This window comes from Cryptomeria japonica, chromosome 1 (genome assembly GCF_030272615.1).
Source record: "Cryptomeria japonica chromosome 1, Sugi_1.0, whole genome shotgun sequence".
NCBI lineage: Eukaryota > Viridiplantae > Streptophyta > Pinopsida > Cupressales > Cupressaceae > Cryptomeria > Cryptomeria japonica.
Window position 1 is genome coordinate 13,487,007 of NC_081405.1, and position 22,388 is coordinate 13,509,394.

The 22,388-nt window shown below is 37.6% G+C and overlaps 1 protein-coding gene across 2 annotated transcripts in view; it reads right to left on the bottom strand.

Annotated features, from left to right (window-relative positions):
* Positions 1-14,034: 14,034 nt before the first annotated feature.
* The window catches only part of LOC131071190 (uncharacterized), a 70,151-nt gene continuing 61,797 nt past the window's right edge, over positions 14,035-22,388 (bottom strand). For both annotated transcript variants that reach the window (XM_058006913.2, XM_058006922.2), the window contains 5 exons: positions 16,696-16,970; positions 15,926-16,574; positions 15,637-15,836; positions 15,290-15,534; positions 14,035-15,186 (listed from right to left, as the gene is read on the bottom strand). In XM_058006913.2, coding sequence (XP_057862896.2) covers positions 14,099-15,186; positions 15,290-15,534; positions 15,637-15,836; positions 15,926-16,574; positions 16,696-16,970 — 2,457 coding nt within the window. In that variant the 3' untranslated portion in view covers positions 14,035-14,098. The remainder of the gene's footprint in view (positions 15,187-15,289; positions 15,535-15,636; positions 15,837-15,925; positions 16,575-16,695; positions 16,971-22,388) is intronic.

Consider the following 22,388-nt stretch of genomic DNA (forward strand, 5'->3'; position numbering starts at 1 on the left):
CCAAGGAGGAAAAAATCATGATGAGGATTAACTCACAATATATGAAATATGCTTTTACAAAGTTTGTTTCATGCAAATTTCTCCCTAAAAGGACTTGCATGCTAACATGCACTACCCTAGGGCAAGATACAGGCTTGCAATCTAAATATCACTTCTCTAGAGCAAGGTATAACAACACTATGCACAATATGAACTATTGAAGAAGAAGCATGTGACAAATGTCTGTAGTGCAATCCTCTATGTAACCTAAATTGTTCGGTCATATAGATTCAACACACTTCATAATCATAAGAGATATCACTGATATATTTCACACATCACACCTACACACCCCTTCACCGCTATTTTTTTCTTGCTTATATATCCTCTGCATCATCCAAAAATATCACTTAGGTCAGCTCAAATAGGACCTATCAAAGGTAACGTGTGACAATAATATAGAATGACCACAAAATTGGGTCATGGATTAACCAAGCACATAATTAAACCCTAAACATATCATTTAATAGCAATGAAATAGGTTTGGATTAACCACAAATGAAGGAACACATCATGTTTGTCGATTATCAACACCACTCTCAAGATTGCTTACTATTAACCTCTTTACCATTAGGGGGAAGCTCAAAACATCATCATAAAACTAGTAAACACTATGCAAACCAAACCATCTGCATGATGTCATTATGAAGAATATCACACAGCGAAGCACCCAACAACCATGAAACACTTGTCATTTATCAAATACTTGAGACAAACTTGAAAAATATTGAGAAAAGAACATAGTGAAAAATCTCAACTAACTTTTAAAAACAATAAATCATAAATTGAATATTCACTAAACAATGAAATCCAGACTTCAAAAAAAATTATTAATTGCTCATTACTAACATATTAAGTTCAAAGGCATTAACACAGATATAAGTTCAAGTAAAATTAAGCATTGAATAGTCTAATTGGTCATGAATACTAAATTAGACATTAACTCCCAAATGGTTTCTACAATTAAGATCAAAATTGTCTCGTTACTAAAAACTCGCTTTCTATATCCAGCAACATCAAGCCCTCATATCTAGATTGTGGCTTCTGTTTCAATCATCTGTCATCCAGCTCAATGTACTCCAACTTTCCTCCAATTGTTTGTTGGGAGTAAGCTACATTACCCAAAAAAACTAAATAATTCATCTGATTTTGCCCCAACTTCTTGTCTTTTGTTGAGTTACGATCTCAAGCATAACCAACAAAGAACACCAAAAGAACTGTGCCTCTTATAACTCTAATAACAAGCTTTAGAGCTTAAGAATATGGTCATTTAGGTTATCCTACCATATACCTCAAAGAAATGCATTATATAATATAAACAAAAACACAAATCCAAAATTGTTTCTATGCAAGGATGTGAAAATGATTGTAAGAGACTCAAAACCTTAGAAATTTTACTGCGTGAGATAGGCTTCCATGACCCAACTATTGTGGAAAGCCAAGAAGGCCATTCGTGTTTTTAGACTTTTGGACCTGCAGCTGCATTTTACACATAAAGGCATATTAACTTCCTTCACATCCACAATAAAGGATTATTCATGAAGGAAAATTGAATTTAATTAGGGCATCACTACATGAAGGGGTTAATAAAATTGACGCTTCCATATAATGTTTTGATAATATTCCATAGAAATGTATCTTACTCCTACTTGCTCCCAAACACAATTCTAATGGCTTCTTTCTTCCAGTCTACAGCCTTGTAAGGCATCGAGGACTTTATCCCCATCAGCGAGAAAACTACCTTTAACAATGCCTCCAAGATTTATATTGCCTCTTCAGAGGCTATCCATTAAACGTCATCCAACAAAATCTTTAGGCAACTGTTATAACCAAGGATGAATAAAGAGCAGCATTTACTAAAAAATGTAATGTTGTGTATTTGTGCAGGTTGCATATATCCAAACACATTTTGGATATCCAAAAATGTAACGTTGTGTATACCCAAACAAAATATTAACCCAACTACCAGGACTCGTCATGCTACCATTGGATGATCCACTTCTGCTAGAGGGTGATAGTGACTCAGATGGTTCTAAGTCTTTGCATATTGATAGCTCGAATGAGGCTTGGTTTCATAGATTGTTGTATTTTGATAATTGAGACTTCTAGCTACATGTTTGAGACTTTTGGATATTGATAGATCATGGTTTTTTTATGTTTAAGACTCTTGTTATAATGCTTTATTAAAATTTATTATTTTGATATATTACTACCCTCAAGATTTATTTACAAATGATATTGTTGTTATCAATTATTGGCGTGTCTCTCTCTTTCCCTCTCTCTATAATAAATGTGAGAACAAACAGCAAAATAAAAATGCAAAGCTACAATCATGAGGATAAAAGCTAAGTTACCAGCTCAAGTTTGGGTTCAGATTTGAGTATGCCACTGTGGCAAAAGAAAAACTGAGATTGGGTTCATCTATACAAAAATCATGAATGTGTACGTATTTGTAGCCTAGAAAATAGGAATTAAGTTCAAAATACTGCATAGCATGCATAAAATAAACAAAACCACCATAGAAATATAAAATACTACTGCAATAGACCCCTCCTTAGGAAAAGTGATCAGCAATGTCCTGGACATTAGTGAAGGAACTCTTCCTTGCAAATACCTAGGCATTCCCCTTGACAAGGGTAGAAGACCCTCAACTCTTCCTTGCAAATACCTAGGCATTCCCCTTGACAAGGGTAGAAGACCCTCAAAATTATGGGACAACTTGGTGGATAAAATCAAGTCTAGGATTAACACTTGGAAAGGAAAATGGCTCTCATCTGCAGGTAGAGCAACCTTGGTTAGATCGGTCTTGTCAGCTATGCCCATTTACCAGCTCTCCTGTCAACATTTATCTTCTTCTAAACTTGCAGAGCGCAACAAGCATCTTAGGACTTTCTTTTGGCAAGGTGCTAATGACAATCGTAAAATATCACTCATATCCTGGGACAAGATATGCAAACCTAAAGAAGAAGGAGGAGTTGGCATTAAAAACCTTCGTGATCAGGGCAAAGCCTTGGGTGCCAAGTTGGTCTGGAGGATGTTCAGAACCCCCCACCTCAAATGGGCTTGCTTGCTACACCACAAATAGCTTAATGGAGGGAATCTTATCCAAATCTTCAAAGAAACCAACCCTCCCAGAGGGTCCTGCCTATGGAATTTTATGTTAGACTACAGGAGGATTATCTCTAACAGACTTACTTGGAACCTGCGGTCCGGGGATAAAGCTCTTTTATGGTCGGATTCATGGGATGGATATAAGGCTATTGATAGTATCCATGAATTTGGTGCTACTCGTATCCTTCTTGAATCTCATAGAGGTCCGTTGTTAAACAACTATATCTCCCCCTCGGAGGATGGGGCTGGTTGGCAGTGGATCGAGAAGGAAGATGAGGATATCCCGGTAAGGGATAAAGAAAAACTTATTGCAATTCTTAAATCAAGGAACATTGCCTTAAGTCAAAATGAGGACAAGCTTGTCTGGGATGGCTCCCTAAGAGGAAAATACAACTCCAAGGATGGGTACTCTCTCATCTCCAAATCGTTTTTAAGACCTATGACTGAGCTTCTCTTGAAACTTTGCTGGGATAAATACTGTCTACCTAAGGCAGGTATCTTCTCCTGGCTTGCGGTTCAGAACAAGCTCCTAACTGCGAACAAATTCAGAAGAATGGGGTATGAGGGCCCTAGTAGATGTCCTCTTTGTGAGGAAGATGAGGAAGACACCAATCATATCCTCCTTAACTGCCCTTTTGCTCACAAATGTTGGATCTGGTTCGCCAACAAACTTGAATGGTCTGCGACCTTCCCCCACACCATCTTTGGAATGCTCAAGGCATGGCCTCTCCTCAAGCGTGGCTGTCTCTTTGAAGGTTTATGGACAGCTCTTCCTTCTTCCATTATGTGGGAACTATGGAAGGAGAGAAATAGACGTCTCTTTAAGAATGAAAAACTAGAGGTTCCCATAATCATTAACAGGATAGAGTCAGCTATCACTGAGCTCATGAACAACCGATTGTCATCGGGCACATTGAAGAATGCCTCTGTCACTTATTGGGATGAAAATATGATAAAACGTTGGGAAGGCTTATCCTTTCCTCCCTTTGTAGGAGATGGTCCTATTGCAAGTCTTCGATCAAGGGATACATGCAGATGGCAGCCCCCGGGTGAAGGTTGGGTGAAGCTAAACTTTGATGGGGCATCGCGTGGCAATCCAGGGCAAGCAGGGATAGGTTGTGTTGTTCATAATTGGGAAGGCAAGGAACTAGCAACCCTTGCCTCTCTGGGTGGCATCAACACCAACAATTGGGCGGAACTTATGGCCCTAGTGGAGGGTCTGCATTTATGTAGGAAACTAGGAGTTAAGAACTTGGAAATTGAAGGAGATTCAGCTATAATTGTCAATGCTCTGAGGAAAGGTAGTATGCCTAATTGGAGACTAAATAATTTGTTGTCAAAAGCTCTTGACTTATGCAAAGATTTTGATAGGTTCACAGTCAATCATATTCATAGGGAGGGCAATAAAAGAGTGGATGAGTTGGCCAACTTGGGAGCCGATGGCATCAATCTCTTGTCGGTGCCACCTTAAGGCAACCCCCTCTTTTGTTTTCGTGTCCTAAGTGGTCGTTAGCATGTTTCTCCTTTCATCCCCTTATGTTTCTCTTGCCCAAACTCTGTTTTAACCCCCTTATTTATTCCTCTTCCTGCCCCCTGTATTTCTATATAGATACTCAAACAAACATTCAGTTTAAATATGCCCATATATCTGTTCTCCCAGACTTTAACTCAGGTAGTTAGGCTCAATCCATGGTCGGATTGAGCCTAACTATGGTTGTTTCCTCACCGATACCTATCTAATATCCATTGGGTTTTCATGTCGAAGAAACCTCGGGCCTTGGTGACCTCCTTTATTTTTCCATCGAAACACTTCTTCGATCGAAATCATCATGCCCTGTCGATGAATGGATCTATTGTCTCACAGAAGCCTTTCTTTATCCTCCCTTATCATCTTCCACTGATAAAGTCGCATCAGTGAAACCATGCGTATCGGAGGCATGCCTTTTAGCTTCCTCGAAACCTATTTCCTCATCGATATCTTTTATCGATGTAGCTTCCTTTTGTCTGATCGACATTATTCTTTCGATGAGAACATTCCTTTCGGTGAGTTATATTGCACCGATGGTATTATCTCCTTGAAGACCTTTTCCCGTCGATGAAAACCATCTCCGCTTTCCTTGATACCTTTTGTCGATGGAATTACTGTCTTCGATGAGTCTTTTCTAAAGTTCATTGGCGCTTCCTTTCTTTGATGGCCCTTCTATATCGATGAGACATCGTTGGGTCTCAACGATATTATTTGAACCCGGATATCTTAATAGGATGCTTGGTTGTTTCCTCACCGATACCTATCTGATATCCATTGGGTTTTTTTGTCGAAGAAACCTCGGGCTTCGGTGACCTCCTTTATTTTTCCACCGAAACACTTCTTCCATCGAACTCATCATGCCCTGTTGGTGAATGGATCTATTGTCTCACCGAAGCCTTTCTTTATCCTCCCTTATCATCTTCCCCCGATAAAGTCGCATCGGTGAAACCATGCGTATCGGAGGCATGCCCTTTAGCTTCCTCGAAACCTATTTCCTCATTGATATCTTTTATCGATGTAGCTTCCTTCTATCTGATTGACATTATTCTTTCGATGAGATCATTCCTTTCAGTGAGTCCTTTTTATGTTGCACCGATGGTATTATCTCCTCGAAGACCTTTTCCCGTCGATGAAAACCATCTCCGCTTTCCCCGATATCTTTTGTCGATGGAATTACTGTCTTCAATGAGTCTTTTCTGAAGTTCATCGGTGCTTCCTTTCTTCAATGGCCCTTCTATATCGATGAGACATCGTTGGGTCTCATCGATATTATCTGAACCCAAATATCTTAATAGGATGCTATTACACCCACTTGATGACTTGTGGGCTACCATGGTATTAATGAAAATGATGATTTCTTTTAATAGTAGGGGGATTTTATAATTTAACTCCACAGATAATCATTCGAATTTGATGCTCAATAGGTGGCATCACTTATCTTCCTTTAAACTCCTAAATTTAGCTTTTTTAGTCTTGCCGCTCTGCTAGGATAAGCTTTAGGACTAGAAGGAGGCAATACCTTACATTAATGAGCATAGGTATATAAACGTGCTGGCATATCTCACTCCTGGATATATGTGATCATGGATATATAGGTATTATTATTTATGTAGATATTGCCTTCTTTTAGGACTAACACTTACCTAGCTATCCTCATCTCTATTTTACCTTTTCGGTCCCCTATATTCTTGATGTTTTCTCTCTTGTTTTGTTCTTAAGAAGCTTTCAGGCTTTAATGTCTCTAGGTTGCTTTAACTTAGCTTCGTAATTTTGTTAAGTTGTGTATATGTTGTGCATTGTCCTCTTCCCTGTGTATGATCGGCCCCAGCCACCTTTAGGCTTTCTAGGCCCCCCATGGTCACAATATATGTGTGTGTGTGTGTGTGTTTATATACATATATATATATATATATATATATATATATATATATATATATATATATATATATATATATATATATATATATATATATATATATATATATATTTATTTATTTATTTATTTATATTTATATTTATATTTGTATTTATATTTCTATATATATTTATCATCATTCACATTATATATTAGGATTTTGTTCAGACTCACATCTATATATTCATATTCATATATAGTTTCCTATTTTCCTGCCTGTTCTCTCGGTTTTAAGTTAAATCAGTCTCATATGCATATGTCAATTTTCCTCTTTCTTCCCAGTAATCTCCAGCATCATATTATTAGATTAAGGGTCGACCTAATAAAATTTTATCTCACTTAAAGCTTTCCCATGACACTCAATTAGGCCTTGAAGGCTCTCGAACCATATTCTTTAAGATGGTAGCTCCCCGCGATCTCTTTGCAGGAATATTTATGGAATTTGCCTCATTAATATTTATTGAGTTTATGCTCTTCAATGGGTAACCACTCTCGCATTATGTTTCTGGAGATTTTTTTAGACTAATATTTTGAGTTGTGTATCCTAACAGGGTGACCATCCAAGCAGGTATGATATATTGTATAAGTTGACTTGTTCGGCTTTCCTTTTCCTAACATTCTGGTGAGAGATTTTCTCAAGATTTTGTGCAGCATAAGGAGCAGAGCAAGCTTAACCCTGTGTTTCAGGAATAGCAAGAATTGTCGCCCACAAATGGCAGCATCACCCCAAGTGATGGGCAATCTGCTGCTCAACTTTACACAGAGGATTTCTACATACAATCTTCATTATTTTGGACAAGTTCCCTTTCTGATCTTGTATCTCCATTTTGTATCGCATTCTTAATTTTTTTCTGATCCTTGAGGGATCTAGGCTAGATCGGAGGTTTTCTTCCCTCCATTCTTTCCTATCGGTGCCCACACCGAATGGAGGTGTAAATGTAAAACTATCTATTTTTAAATTAATAAAATTCTTTGGCCTCGGCCTTTTATCGTTCAAAAAAAAAAAAAAATACTACTGCAATGGCAATTCATCAAACTCAAAAGTCATTATAGATATTCATTGTTCAATATTAAAAGGAAAAAAAGGAAAAAAATAGTGAAGCTTGTTGCACCATTCAAAATCTTTATGTGCTAGACATCATTCAATATGCATGCAATCCACCACATCTACATGGAATGGGATGGCTCTAGAATAATGGCATGCGTTCTTCTTTATATGATTTGCAAACAGATTTTTCCCCATGGAGAGATTTAACCAAAAACATGGCTTGGTTGTTTGGAGCTAGAAGATTCTTGGTTAAGGTTATAGGTGGCAAAGAAGGCTTTGGAACACTTTTAGAAGGTATATATATATATATAAGCTAGGGATGCAAAGGTGATAGCCAAGGGTAGGGTCCATTGTAACTTTTACAAGCTTCTTATGATAGAAGGAATCAATAGATTAAAATACCACCTTGATTGGATATTTGGACATGATGTGAGCATAACCAGCTTGCTTGGATATTTGGACATGATGTGAGCATGTGTGATGATGCATGTGAAGAGGTTGTGAGAAAAAAGGATGCCTTAATTACCAATTTTGATATAAAAAAAAGGACAATAAGTACACAAAGAAATCATTGCTAGGGTGATGAATGCTGATCCTAATTCATTGACAAATTCATTTATTACCCCATGCAATCAACATTTGCTTTCCTCTTCTTATGAGTTTATTACCCCATGCAATCAACATCTGCTTTCCTCTTCTAGAGAGACTCCTAAAAGTTCTCTTAGGTGCCGGAATGGAATACAAAAAAAAGGATTCACAAATTAAATGTATGAGATTCAGACAAGCAATAAAAAATTTAATGAAAGCTTATTCCATTCAATCAAAACGTACATATTTAACATTATGAAAATGAATGCTCAATTCATCTCTAAATGACTATTCAACCTCTAGTGTAGCTATGAAACATAAAACATAAAATATTATCCAACTACTCCTAGCATGATGTACATTCTTGTGACATCCCCCCTTAATCCATAGAGGTAGTGAAAAAACCATTATTTGTGTCGTGCACTGGGCAACTTGCTTATGGTGCCTCATTTGCTTCATACAAATCTCCAATATTCTATAAAGGTTTTGCAGGAGTGGTCGCTTGTTCCCTTTTATAGTTTTTCAAGAACCAAGATACGGACCTGGTAAAGACCTAAGTTTGTTTTCTCAAATCGAGTCATCTTTCCATGATGATATATCCAATAGAGTGATTTTGTAAGGCTAATGCATGAGTCTTCAAAATTGAAAAGATTTTTTTGTTTGGGGCCACTATTTTTCAATATGTGATGTTTCTTTAATGTTTACACTATGTGTAAAGCATGCAAAAGGCCTCAAAGAAATGGTGTATTATTTCTTGGTAGAGGGGGTTGTAGCGGATTGGCAAGTTTATGGGCAATATTTGTTTAACTCGAGTATGATGGAGCCATTTATTGATAAGATCTCATACATGTGGGAAGGAGCTAATTAGTTGAGTTTTATGTGTTAGAGGCAATCTAAGACCAGTGAAGATGTTTGGAGGATTTTTCTTTTGGTGTTGCTTGTAATGGGGAAAGGGGAAGGAGAGCAAGGTTTGTGGCTTTGATTTTGACAGGCAGTTGAAGATTGTTTTCTCCTATGAATCCAAAGTTGATTTAGATTATGTCAAAGGTGTCCTTGGAGATAAGAGCTTGGAAGCTTTCAGTAGGCCCAAGGTGGCAATCCTTGGAGTGTTTTTCATGAACTTACTCTACTATATTGTAGATGCAAGTATTAAGCTCTGGTTGTTAAAATTCTTTCTCATGGACTAGCTTAGGGAGATGGCTTAGATAAAGGTGGAAGAAAATGTAGGGAAGGTAAAGGGCAAGGATATGGTTGATGTGGAGGGTGCAGATTTGACCTCGTCAATTCCTAAGATTTGTAAACAGGAAGAGCTTGAGTTTCTCTAATATCGTGTGGTGGGAAGTTTTCAAACATTTTGTAGTGATGTGCGAAAAGTTTTAGTGAGACTACATGTTTCACGTAGCCATCATAGATTGGGGGTGGACAAGATTTTACACTTCTCATGTTTTATAGAGGCTTGATGCACAGGGTCTGACATAGGCATGAATTATATGCTATGGTGTGCACTTACATTTGTTGGTAGGGGCTCACCAATGTAGGGTAGCCTCAGGGTGGGAGAGTTCATCAATGATGTGAATGTGTAGAAGTCAATTGTGAGCATTGGGGTGTCTTATAAGGAAGGGCAGGTGATTTTGAGTATGTGTGTCTCTTGAGTAGGTTTTAGTGTAAGGGTTTTTGTTGAGTGTCCTAGCTTATTGGGTGGTATTGTGTTTATGTCATTTTGTAGTAGCATAGTCATAAGATGCTACAAGTGTCTAAGGGCTATTCCAGCCATGCTGCAAGTAGACCATAGATTGCTACAGCTAGGCAATAGGATTTTATAAGTTAGTTAAAGTTTGCCCCAAATGTTAAACAGGTTGCAATAAATGCCTAGAAAAGTGCCACAAATGACCAGAAAGGTGCTACGAGTGTTCCCCCAACATGCTAAAGGTCAATGGAAGTGAGTCCTCTGTTAAAGCCAATATCTAGAGCAATTTGTATTGCTTTCAGCAATGCTACATATGTTGAAAAATGGTGGGCATCAAGTGTAGGTTTGAGATTTGGATCTATGGAGATTCAGTGGTTGTTTGAGATCTCACCATGATGTGTATAGAGTCGATCATCTTCATTCATACTTGTTACAAGCCAATCTGAGACATATTTAACAGTTGGAAGCCCTTTTGGGGAAGATGATTACGAAGGGGCAGTTTAACCACCTTAAGCCTATTCGAAGGAGTAGCTCTACATTAGAATTGATCACACAAGATTCGTCTTTTCTGTGAGATTCATCAGTTAGACAATGCTTGATTTCTTCCTTTAGGTGGATTGTTCGTCTTCTTTGCTGGTGGAAATTATATGTCTTTTGTTGGGAGTATATCCACACTAACGTGGCATTCAACTTGGTCTTTTACTTTCCACACATGATGTTAGCCATGTTTCTCTTGAGTACCTTGGTAGTTGCATGCATGGGAATTACCTCCCATGGCAATCATCTGCCTCCAATGGAAAAGTTGGAAGGGCAGTGAGGGGAATGCCAAGCAATAGTATACTTCAACAAAGAATGGTTGAAGGAGCATATCAAGTAGAGAAAATAGTCAATGGCAAGGAACTAGGGACTAGCTAGCTCCAAAAGAAATTCTAATAGAGGCTTGTAGAGAATAGAGAGATAGAGAGAGACTTGCATAGGACTACCAAACACTAGTAGAGTAAAGATATGGGATTCTTTATAGCTAGGACAATTTCATGTAATCCATTATTGGCATTATGTCTCTTGTAACAACACTGAAATTAGTGATAGGATGCTAATCACATGCCCTTGATGAAGTTTTTCACCTGATTGGGTTTTCTTCAAAGGATTCTTGATGTTTTGTATCTTGTGCTCTATTTTATTAATGCATTTTCCTTACATTATTTCAAATGTTAATGCTGCTTCAAGTTATTTAACTGATTAGACACTAATGTTGAAAAACCACGAGCAGACCTAGTTGTAGATATCCACTATTGGTGTATCACTAGGGTTATTAACTCAGTGGTTTTTGAATCAAGAGGTGTCAGAGCTTAAGTTTCTTTTTGGGCAGATGGTGTCAAAGAGGGTTTAAATACCTTGTGTTTTCTTTTTTGTGACCTTATTGGCTTATGCCCAATACTAGATCAAATGCAAGTAATAGTTTAGTACTGTTGATATGTTTTTTGCGCACATGCGAACACATAATAAAATACCATAAGTATCTTATCCTCTCTTGAACAAAATCTCTAGGATGTTGAAAATTAGCTTAACAATCATTTGAGACGACTCCAAGGTTCATGAATGTAGGGTCACTACGTGTGGATAAGCTCGTTGGTTGATGTGATTATGTTGAAATCACAAGGGGACTTACATTCGAATGCCTGAATGCTTGATTTGTTGGAGCTTAGGTCCTATCTACTCAATTGGAAGATTAAAAAAGGGCAAAAGAGGTAGGGTTCGAGAGAGTTTATTCTAAACTTAAAAATGTAGGAAGATGAGTGAATGACTAGATGGAATCCTATTGAGCGAGGTCTCACCATCAACTTGAACAATTTGACATAAGCTCAATGCAATCTTCTAAGGATATTTCAAAGATATTTGAATCAATACCATCAAACATCAATTACCATTCAAGTTAATGCATAAGCAATGAGTGTAGAACGATTCGAAGTTATGCTCATATCAATCATGTTGACCACACAAGGCACGCTCACAATCAGTAAGAGGCCAATGGTATGGATTAGGCGGATTCCACATAAATACATTCAACTTCTTCCATTCAATCTAATCAACATGAAAATAAATTGAGAAGTAGAACCATGAAGCCTGTTGAAATAACAAATTTCACCATAACTTCAATGAAAAGAGTATCTCATTTACAAGTCATACCAAAAATTCGTCCCTCTCCTAATCTACTTCTATTCTAATTGTTATTCTATTATTTCCTAACTATTAGCTATTCTCCAACTATTAACTATTAACCTTTACAAATGAAGAGTTTGAGCCTTTTATAGTGCTCTCAATACAATTTAATGGCTCAGATCAATTTAAGATCAATGGCCAAGATTTTACAATGAAAACCCTAATTAGGGTTTGTTACAACAAACTCAGTTCAGCCAATAAAATAATTACAACACTTTGGCATGACCAATAGATGATAAAGGTAGGTGCCTTGAAGTTTGTGCCATCGTGGAGGAATCAAATACATTGTATCTAAACATGTTGATGTAGACCTTCCCTGATTGATGAGTGGTGACTAGGATGATGACTAGGACACCGCTTCAACTTGCACTTGTAAAGTTGGCTTGTCACCATGAAGGGATGTTGAGAGATATCTCTTGATACTCAACATTATCTAGCTCACTCAAAGTAGTGATGATGGGAAGTATTGATGTAGCTAAGTCTTTCTTCCATCCTTGTGTTTCTTGGAGTGATTGCACGATCTCTCTTTCGCCATCTTATGATCTCTCCATGTCGATGTGATAGAATGAAAACCTTGAAGATAACCCGTCATTGCTTGCAATTCATGAACCTTGGAGTCTTCTCAAGTGATCCTTAAGCTAATCTTCAGCATTTGAGAGATTTTGTTCAAGAGAGGATAAGATACTTATGGTATTTTATTCTGTGTTCGCATGTGCGTAAAATACATAACAACAAGTACCTTTGAGCCTAAGACTGTATCTAGGGTGTGGTTACAAAGAGTGAGATCAACAATAATGGAAAGAAAGGAAGATGAAGAAGCTAACTATTGATGTTAGAAGCAAATATAGCCAATACATTTATGGTTGGAGGGAAGCTAGATAGGTTAGAAAGCATGGTGCTAGCCTTGCAAGGGGCACCACCAACAAACTCATTTGATAAATTTAGTAGTTATATTTCGCATAAAATTTAAGTCTTTTTTTTTAATTTATGTTTTCTTTAATTAAAGATTTTTTTAAGTTGCTGAATTTTCCACGAATCAGAAATTTTTGTTATACTATGGCCATACTTCTAACTAACTGAGCATGCAAACCAAGAAACTAGTGAAAAGCAAAAGTTAGTTTGATTTCCCACACTACAAAGGCACTGCAGTCAATTGGTTCATGATAATAGATGCATGTAAGACTAATATTTGACAAGCTTGAAAGGAGGCATTCCATCAAGAATGGAGCTCTTAGGAGTAATTTAGAAATCTATTCTAAAATTGTTAATGATAAGCAACATTCAAATAAATAAGACAGGAAATATCAACGATGTCTCTTGGGCTAGATACAAGTGCTAAAGCAGAAAACAGTAGAAGAAATTATCAAAGTGAACTGATCTTATAGAGACCATATATAAACCTTCCTGATAAGTAAAATGAAGTTGTGCATGATTGGAGACCACACAAAAGACAAACTTATAAAAAGAAATAGAGACAACTGTCAAATGAGGAAGATGAAAAACCAGAGCTGGTCGAAATTGGACTTAACAAAAATAATTGATACAATTGTTAAAAGAGATGGGATTTACTCCCAAATTGTAGGGAAGGGAAGGGATATAATGCCTCAAGTGTTCTAGAGAGTGGCATTCAAAAGAGGAATGAGTTGTAGAATATGATATCAAGGATTGTGTTTGGTGTGAGGAATAAGAAAACAATTTGCTCAAAACATACAAATGGGCAGCAAATGGATTCAGTCCAAGGGAAGCAATCACAATCTGTAGGTGGCTATCCTATGTAGTTACTCAATCATAAGATGGATTCCTTTTTCAAACAGAGAAATTCACAAACACGACTGAGCAATACCAACTGCATGCTATACTGAAGCCTAAAGTGAATAAAAGGTCAAAATTTCAAGAAGTGGAAGCAACAGAACTCACACAGACAAATCTGTTTATTCATAACTTAACTCCATAATTTATATGTCACTTTGCTCGTCCCTTCAACTTTACTTTCCATTTCTTTCTATTTATGGTAGATGAATCTCTAACTTGAATTACAACAGTATTTTGACCGAGTGGAACAGTGTTTCCATCCATTAAATCTTGATGCTCAGCATTCTGACCCGGTGCAACAGTGTTTACAACCATTGAATCTTGGCACTCAGCATTCTGACCCAGTGCAACAGTGTTCCCACCACTTCGATCTTGAATATCAACATTCTGATCTAGTGCCACAGTGTTACCAACCACTGAATCTTGATGCTCCACATTCTGATCTGGTGCAACATTATTCCCAGCCATTGAATCTTGATGCTCATCATTTTGATCTGGTGCAACAATAATCCTGCCCATTGAATCTTCATGCCCAGCTGTAACAGCTCTAAGTCTAGATGTTCTACATTTCTTTCCAATCCATGCAATAGAAAATGACTTAACCATAGAGGAAACACCTTCACAAGCATAAAGGTCAACTATTTTTTTAAGGTTCTGCTGCATTTGAACAGCATGTGCTGAAGCATGGTCAAGAGCAATTGAGTCATCAGGCGAATTATGCCACATATTGAGCAAAACATGATGGTATGTGTGAAAAGCCATTGAAGGCTGGGCCAGCTGACGATCGCAAAAGACCATATTGACCTTAATAACATGCTTGCAAAGATAGCCTTGCATTGACCACAAACAATCACAAAGCGCAAACTCTGATCCAGGATTCCAGACAACATGTGTTTGTGTGGGATCACTTTGGCTAATAACCTTTGCATACCGGAGATCTTGATCATCCAAGATAACATCAGTATCGGGAATTTGGAGTGCCCTGTACCATGACGTGGGACTTATGTATTGCTCTCTTATGCTTCCAAGCAAGCCGCTCTCTTCTGCATATCGATCAAGCCAATAGCAAGAGTGCACTTCAGTAGTTAGCTTGTGTACCAACCAATCAATGCGCTGACATGCACCCATGTCCAATTCATCAAATAACCTAGCCTTCAGTCCAATATGGTATGCTTCAATTGCTCCACATGTCTCCTGACTTGCAATTGGGAGAATTCTCATGGCAGCAAGCCACATCTCTAGGACAGGAAAGATCATCGAAATAGCATTAATTATTTAAAACTGCTTTAATGTGTTATTAAAAAAAAAACCACAAAATCAGGATTCAGATGTTATCCCCACCTATTTTGGGCATCCACTTCAATTTAAAGTATTTCAAAAAGACACTTTGGTCTACAAAATCCTGCACAAACTCTGCGATGGCATCTACAGAATCAACACCTGTCCAAGGACTATACATGATATGCCCAAGGCGCTTAAACATCTCCCGCCGTACCTCTACATTGCTACACTTCTTTGTGATGTTCTTAAGCCATGCTCGACGGACACGCCACACGCAGAGCAATATAGGACACTGAAATACATCTCTAAAGAGCATATACAAAGACAAATTAAGAAAATATCAAGCTCAAACATTGAAAAAAAAATACAATTAGATAATCATAAACAAGGCAATCAGTAATATGCACCTAATGGCAGCAATCTCTGTGGCTGCATCATCAACTGTAAAGCCATTCAGCTTCCACGAGGGATGCTTTGAACGAATTCTATCATTAAGTGCACCCATCCATTTTCGGACATCATCACTAGCAGAACTAGGTGTAATGACCCATGCAACAGGGAGAGCATGTTGGTTTGAATCAAAGACAAGAAGAGTGTACAAAGGATACTGCACATGCAAAAGAAAACATCAAATGAAATTACCTTTTTCAAATCTATTCATAAGAAAAAATAGCACTCACATGAAGTCATACAAACCTTGAGCTTGTTGATTCCAAAAGTTGTGTCGGCTACTATAATACTGTTGTTACCAAAACAAATCATTTGCTGCAACTGCCACTCTGTTTGAATCCCCAATATGAAGGGATCTGTATCAGAAGAATCCTGGAAGAAAAACACATAATTCTGATGTCTTTCAATCCACTTCCGTATACTCAATAGATCATCTGGATCCAATTCATACGAGGACCTTCTAATAACCATCTCTAATTTCTGTACAAACTTGGAAGCCAGGTCACCTCCATTAGCAGAACCACCAAATGTCTCTGAATCTTCAATGTGTTTCTGCAATATACTTTCCTCTGAAATTCCCAAATATATCATTGACATGGCTTGTTGGCGAAGCTCATTTGGGACATAGGGATGCGTCATGGTTCGAGGTGCAAGAGCATTCCTGTCAAGGGGTCCATGGCAAACTGAACCTGTACGATCAACATGTTGTCGCTGGTTATATACAATTACAGCAGTAGATGGTTGGCTAAACAAGCGTTTAATTATGAAGTGACACATGCAGCCTCGCATTGCTTGTGGTCGCACAGCCCGTTTTCTTCCACCTGTTCTAAACTTTCTGCTAGGCAACGCAATTCCACCCTCCTCATAGTTATCAGGTCCAAATGCACACCAATAGCTATATACATCAACACCAAGACAACTGGTTACAAATTGGAAGCATAAAGATTTGTTAACACCAAGAATTTGGCATCATTTGAATGAAACAGAAATACAAATATTGTGTTTAAATGTCTTACAGTCTAAATTCAGTATATTCATCAGGCTTTCGCTCTTTTGAGCTGCTCAATCTTGACTTTTTTCTTCCATTTTCAATACGAAATCTTGTAGGGCATTCAACATTCTCAGACTCGCCTTTCAAAAAATCTTCAACTCTGGAATAAGGTATAAGAGCCACATCTTCAACTGTATGATTATGTCCCTCCACCTTGGCCCAAGTAAGATGAGATGAAGAAAACTCTTTGCAGAGTGGATTTTGCACTGGAAGCTTGAGAATATCACTTCCTTTTTCTACCTGTTTAGGAAAAATCCAACGCACATAGTCAAGATTAAATATAGTGTTGATAAGCCTTCAATTCCAAAATATGTTCTAAGCTACTCGAGTGAAGAAACAACAAGAACAGAGAAATCGACATGAGATTTTTCAAGCTTAAGTGTGCATCGTTTGTAAATGACTGACATAGGAAGCTATATCATAAATAATTGATGTTACATCTCACTAGGAGACATGGAATCATACAGAATGATTACATGTTGAAATCCGATAGTCATTTGAATGTCCTTCCACTAGATACAGAAACAAGCAGTCAATATTAATTACATAGAGACCTGTTCGCATGAAAATAACTTGACTATAATTACTAGTCAGGAAACTGCATTACTAGATTTCAATGTGCTTTCTCTGTCATTCATTTTTTAAGTCATAAAGAGAGACAAAAAATAAGCAATTTGGAATGAGAAGACCTTAACAATTAAAGTCCGTTTTTTGGACAATGATGCAATTACAATCTCAGCTAAAAAGACATTGCAGGAGTTCAATTATTGAACATCCTATTACAGACATTGCAAAAAGCAGGTAAGGCAGCTCCAGTTTCATATATAATCCATTGCTATTCCAAAGCAGCTACAGAACACTAGACGAATGTAGACCCCAAATGTAATCACGAATCAAGATCCTGGTCATGCAATAAGAAAATAAATATTTCATAAATGAACTAAAGTACAACAAAGTGCTCACACTTGCAGGCTAAGTCACAGAAATTGGCGATTTTCAAGGATGAAGCTTGATTTTTATCGAATTCCAAACTTCTATGAAAAATTCGTTCAAATTCGGCCATAAATTCGTACGGCCATGACGTCATTTTTTAAAATTAAAGTTAAAGTTTAAAAAGCGTTTAGGGTTTTTTTTTAGATTTTTGGTGGATTTTCTCTATAAAGCGCTGCTATTCTTTGTATCTGCAAGACTGCAACTGCTGGGTCGCGGGTATTCTCTGTATCTGCAACTGCTCGGTCGCGATTTGCAGGTATTCTCTGCAACTGCTGGGTCTCACTCTGCAACTGCTTCATCAGCTAGTCAAATTTATTAGAAATATACATATATTTAAAAATAAACAAAATTATATAAGGTGAATTTTATCCAATTTTTTTTTCTCAAATTTTTCCCTTGTCGAATTTCATCCAAATTTCATGGCCATCGAATTCGAACCTTGTGACTTAGCTTGCAGGTATTATGTATCTTGATTCTCTTCTGTAACCACCAAGCCACCTCTGTGCCTACTACCTTTGGAAAGTTAAGATCATAGGTTCCTAGAGCACTAATGTAACCAGGGTTGTTACAGCAAATCACAAGAGACACTTAACTTCGATCACTAACATCATCATCCACACAAAACTATCTTATCTGTACAGGTCAACCTAAGCCACTAGCACTTGAACTTACCAACACCCATACATGTAGTTCCTTCTTTGCCTAGATATTGTTGAAAAATAGAATGAAAAATTGGAGCAATAACATCAATTTAAGTGTATAAATTTTAATGTGTTCATGTATTAACCAATGAAATAGAAATGGAGAAAGCATATAAAGTCAGCAAACCACCATAATTCAACACATAACCAGAAGTATATGGATAATCCTAAGCTGCCAATCCTAATATAGGAATGGGTACGGTTCCAGGATTTGTGTATGCCAGTGCAGCAATCTTTCCCCCAAAGAATGGGTACAAGTTCATATATATAAACAGTAATACATTAAATATTTTAAAAATATAAATATAATATATTATACATTTTACAATATTACATTTATATTTATTATAAATATGATTTCTAAACACATGTCGCACACACATACATGCACAAGAACATGCACACATATTTATAATACAGTTTGCTACATATAACTAGAAAGGCATACTGCCCTTGGTTGACCTAGCTTTGTTGGGTTCGCTGATCAAGCAAACAAAGATTTATTTGTGATGGAGTATTGACAGTCAAACCCCAATACTAAGAGATTCTCAATACCTAAATCTGCTTTTAATGCCTTATATATTTTATTCCATCTTTCTTCCTGCCCTTTCTTTAAATGGTCTCTCCTTTATACTTTATTGGTGGAGGAGTCACCACCTTTCATAGGAATTGAGGCACCACCTTCCATAACCATTAAGTCACCACTTTTCATTGCTTCTATTGAGAATAATATATTATTCTCCAAATTGATCTCCCTTCCATCTCTTCCTCAAATCAACCTTCCTATGTGAGGGAGAGGTCACATCTCTTCATCATGCCTGCCCGTTGGCAAGAGACACAACCTCACACAATTAGCACTCTTTGAAATAGTACAACCCTTCATAATTCTTGCCCTTTGAAAGAGAGACAACCTTATCTACTTCCCATTCCTTTCTTCCTCCATTAATCCTTCCTTGATTCCAAGCCTGGTTCATTCTTTCCCTCCTCCTTATCCCTTTTCAAGTGATCTCTTCTCTCTCTTAATCTCATGTTTGAGAGAGAGACAACTCTTTTTTCCATACCTTTTGACCATTCATTAACTTGATTACATTTTAATTATATCATATTATATTTTTGTTATTTTATGTCTATTATTATTTATTATTAAATCCTATTTTAAAATGGGGACATTACAAGATCATGGAAAATGAAGTCAAAGGCTGAAACATATGGTTTGTTTCCAAATAGTAATAAATAGTTCCACTATCACTTTGATACTACGAGGTGAGAATCTATTTCAAGCAATGGTGGAATCAAGTATAAGAAGTGTAGAAAAAGAAGGGCTGGACAAGCAGCAAACTAGGATTCGCATGAAGAGCAAACTCCAAATCATCAGTCACATCAAAAGGTGCATTTCACACAATACAAGAAATTTCATCACTTTTCCAACAATATAATAATGGTATACAACAAACATGCTTCATCCATAGATAAAATTGAGTGCATTTTGCCAGCAAAAAGGGAATGTTTCCAAACAATTATTAGCTCCAATTAAGACATGACCTAAATAAAAACATTGCTACTGACACATTGCTCACATGTATGCTGTACCCAATACAAACACAAAGCCATCCTCCACTTTCCACCAATATCCAACCCAAACTGGACCAGATAGATACTAGTGGCAAAATAGCTAGACCTACTAACTTATAGAGAAACCCATTTAGGAAAAAACTCTACCGTCAAAGAGAGTACAAGTCTGTATTAATCTTTAATCCAAGCGTACATATACAACAAACTTCTTCCTTCAACCTGATAGCACCCATGTACCTATAGTAACCCATGAAATCTCTATCCACTACATTAAATTTATAGGGAAGAGTTGGGAGGAAACAACAAGAGGATTCTAAAACTGTGGCTACCCAGTATGGAAAAAAACCCAATGTCCCAATGTGACTAATCAATGCATCCATGAATAGAAAACAACATTCCTCAAGCATTGCTTATCAATGTGTAACATGGGCATAAATCCCCAAAAGTGGCACTTCATTATCCTTGTGGACCCCACAGTACATGCAAAGATTCTCTACTCCACCTAGCACCTCAAACTGGGAAAGTGGTGTAAATGAAATCAAGTCAATTGTAACTGCTGCTATCATGCTCCACCTCCCTCGTCAATGCCATCACAACCAATATTTGCAAGTTGCGAGGAGAACAATTAAATAATGATATCCCAAATCACCTACATGGGCATCCAAGCACCCATTCCAAGATGTTGGGAGATCCAAATTAGATGATGCAGGGGGAACCAGGGCTCGTGCAATCCTGCATAGTCAAAAGCATATTTCTAACGATTTTGGCCTTACTTTTCTGGTTTCTTTTTCTCTGTGTATTGCAGGTCCTGTTTGCTGATCTTTTGCTGTCCGTGTGTGTTCCTTTCCTGAGCATGGAATAGCCTGTTGCTAGGCTTAAATGTTAACCTTCTGCTGATTTCTGGGCTCTCCATCCTAAATACACCTTGTTGCTGGTCAAATTCAACCCAGCACTAATATTAACGGCTGGCAACTACAGTAATGGTGATTTGACTCCTGTTTCTGAGTCTAAGTTCTAATCCCTGAAATCCTGGGTGTTACTCCTAAGTTTGGCAGCTGCTGTGGTTACAAACCTGTGCTCGCACTAATAGTTATCTGATTGGTGCAGCACCCACCTCACATGGCAAACTGTTATATGTGGATGCAACAGTTACCCTATGCTGGACATGGACTTTATGCTCTGCAACCCTGGAGTCAGTTTTAATTCTGCTGGAGGCCTATTACTATCATTGGCAATTATTGATTATGACAAGTATCCTTTATGTTGATAATGGACAGTTACTTCCACGCCCCTGCAGACCCGAAGAATGGCATTAATTTACATTGACAGCTCAATATTCCTTGACCTGTTGGACATTCGACTCCTTTGACTTGGCAGTTAGCACCCAAGGAGCGGCCATCCTGTTTTGGGCTTCTTTTTCCACCTGTCATGACTGCTTGGACAATTCAAAGCCCTATGCCTGTGTCTAAAATTGGCATACTTCATTATGGCAACCAAGACTGTAGCAGTTACATTGCATATAACTCTCAGCAGCCCACTGCAATTCAAAGATTTGAGAGAATACAAAAAAACGGATAGTCCCTGCATACCATTGATGTTGATCATAACTGGAATGATTTCCTAAGTTATTGCATGTTCTTTTCAGGGTAGGTTGAATGCCTGCAGCTGTAATGTGTGTTGTTTTTTGGGTTTTCAAAGTGTTGGTCGATGACTACATGCCTGTAACTTAGTGTTACTGGGCTGCATGCCATATTGGAATTAAACTTTCCAAGGTTGAACTTTCTGAGTACTCTGTGAGTCTGTCATGTTCATTTCTTGGGTTGAATGCCTCCATTAGGCCAAATAGAAGTTGGTCTGGGTATCATCGAATACTGTTATTCTGGTTTCAATAATTCTAAACCACAGTAACTGGTTGCTGCTGTTATTAGAAAGGTGTGTGAAGCTGCATGGACTGGTTACCTAACTTCAGGCCCCCAGTCCTTGACTGCATTATTAGACATTAGGATTGCAATTAACTATAACATTTTCCTAACAGATATCCCACAATTAAAAAGGAAGGACATGATATGACGCTTTCACACATCGCCCCATTGCAAATGGGAACCCCTCTTCTTCGCTTGTTAGCTTAGGCGTTTTAGTTTAGTTGTCTTAGCTTGGCAATAGTCGTAGTCTTAACCTTTGTTTGTGAGAGGCTTTTGTCTTGTCAATCTGAGAATGAGGTGTGTCGAGCGACCCTTGGAATGACTTATAGTGCAACACTTTGTCAAACAGGTGAGATCAATTAAAATAATCTGATTTCCACAATCCATACTAATATTCTATAGATGCTTCTGGTTTTGATTGTGTGCCTTTTTTTGAATCAACGTTTTGGATCACACTCTATGATCCATCA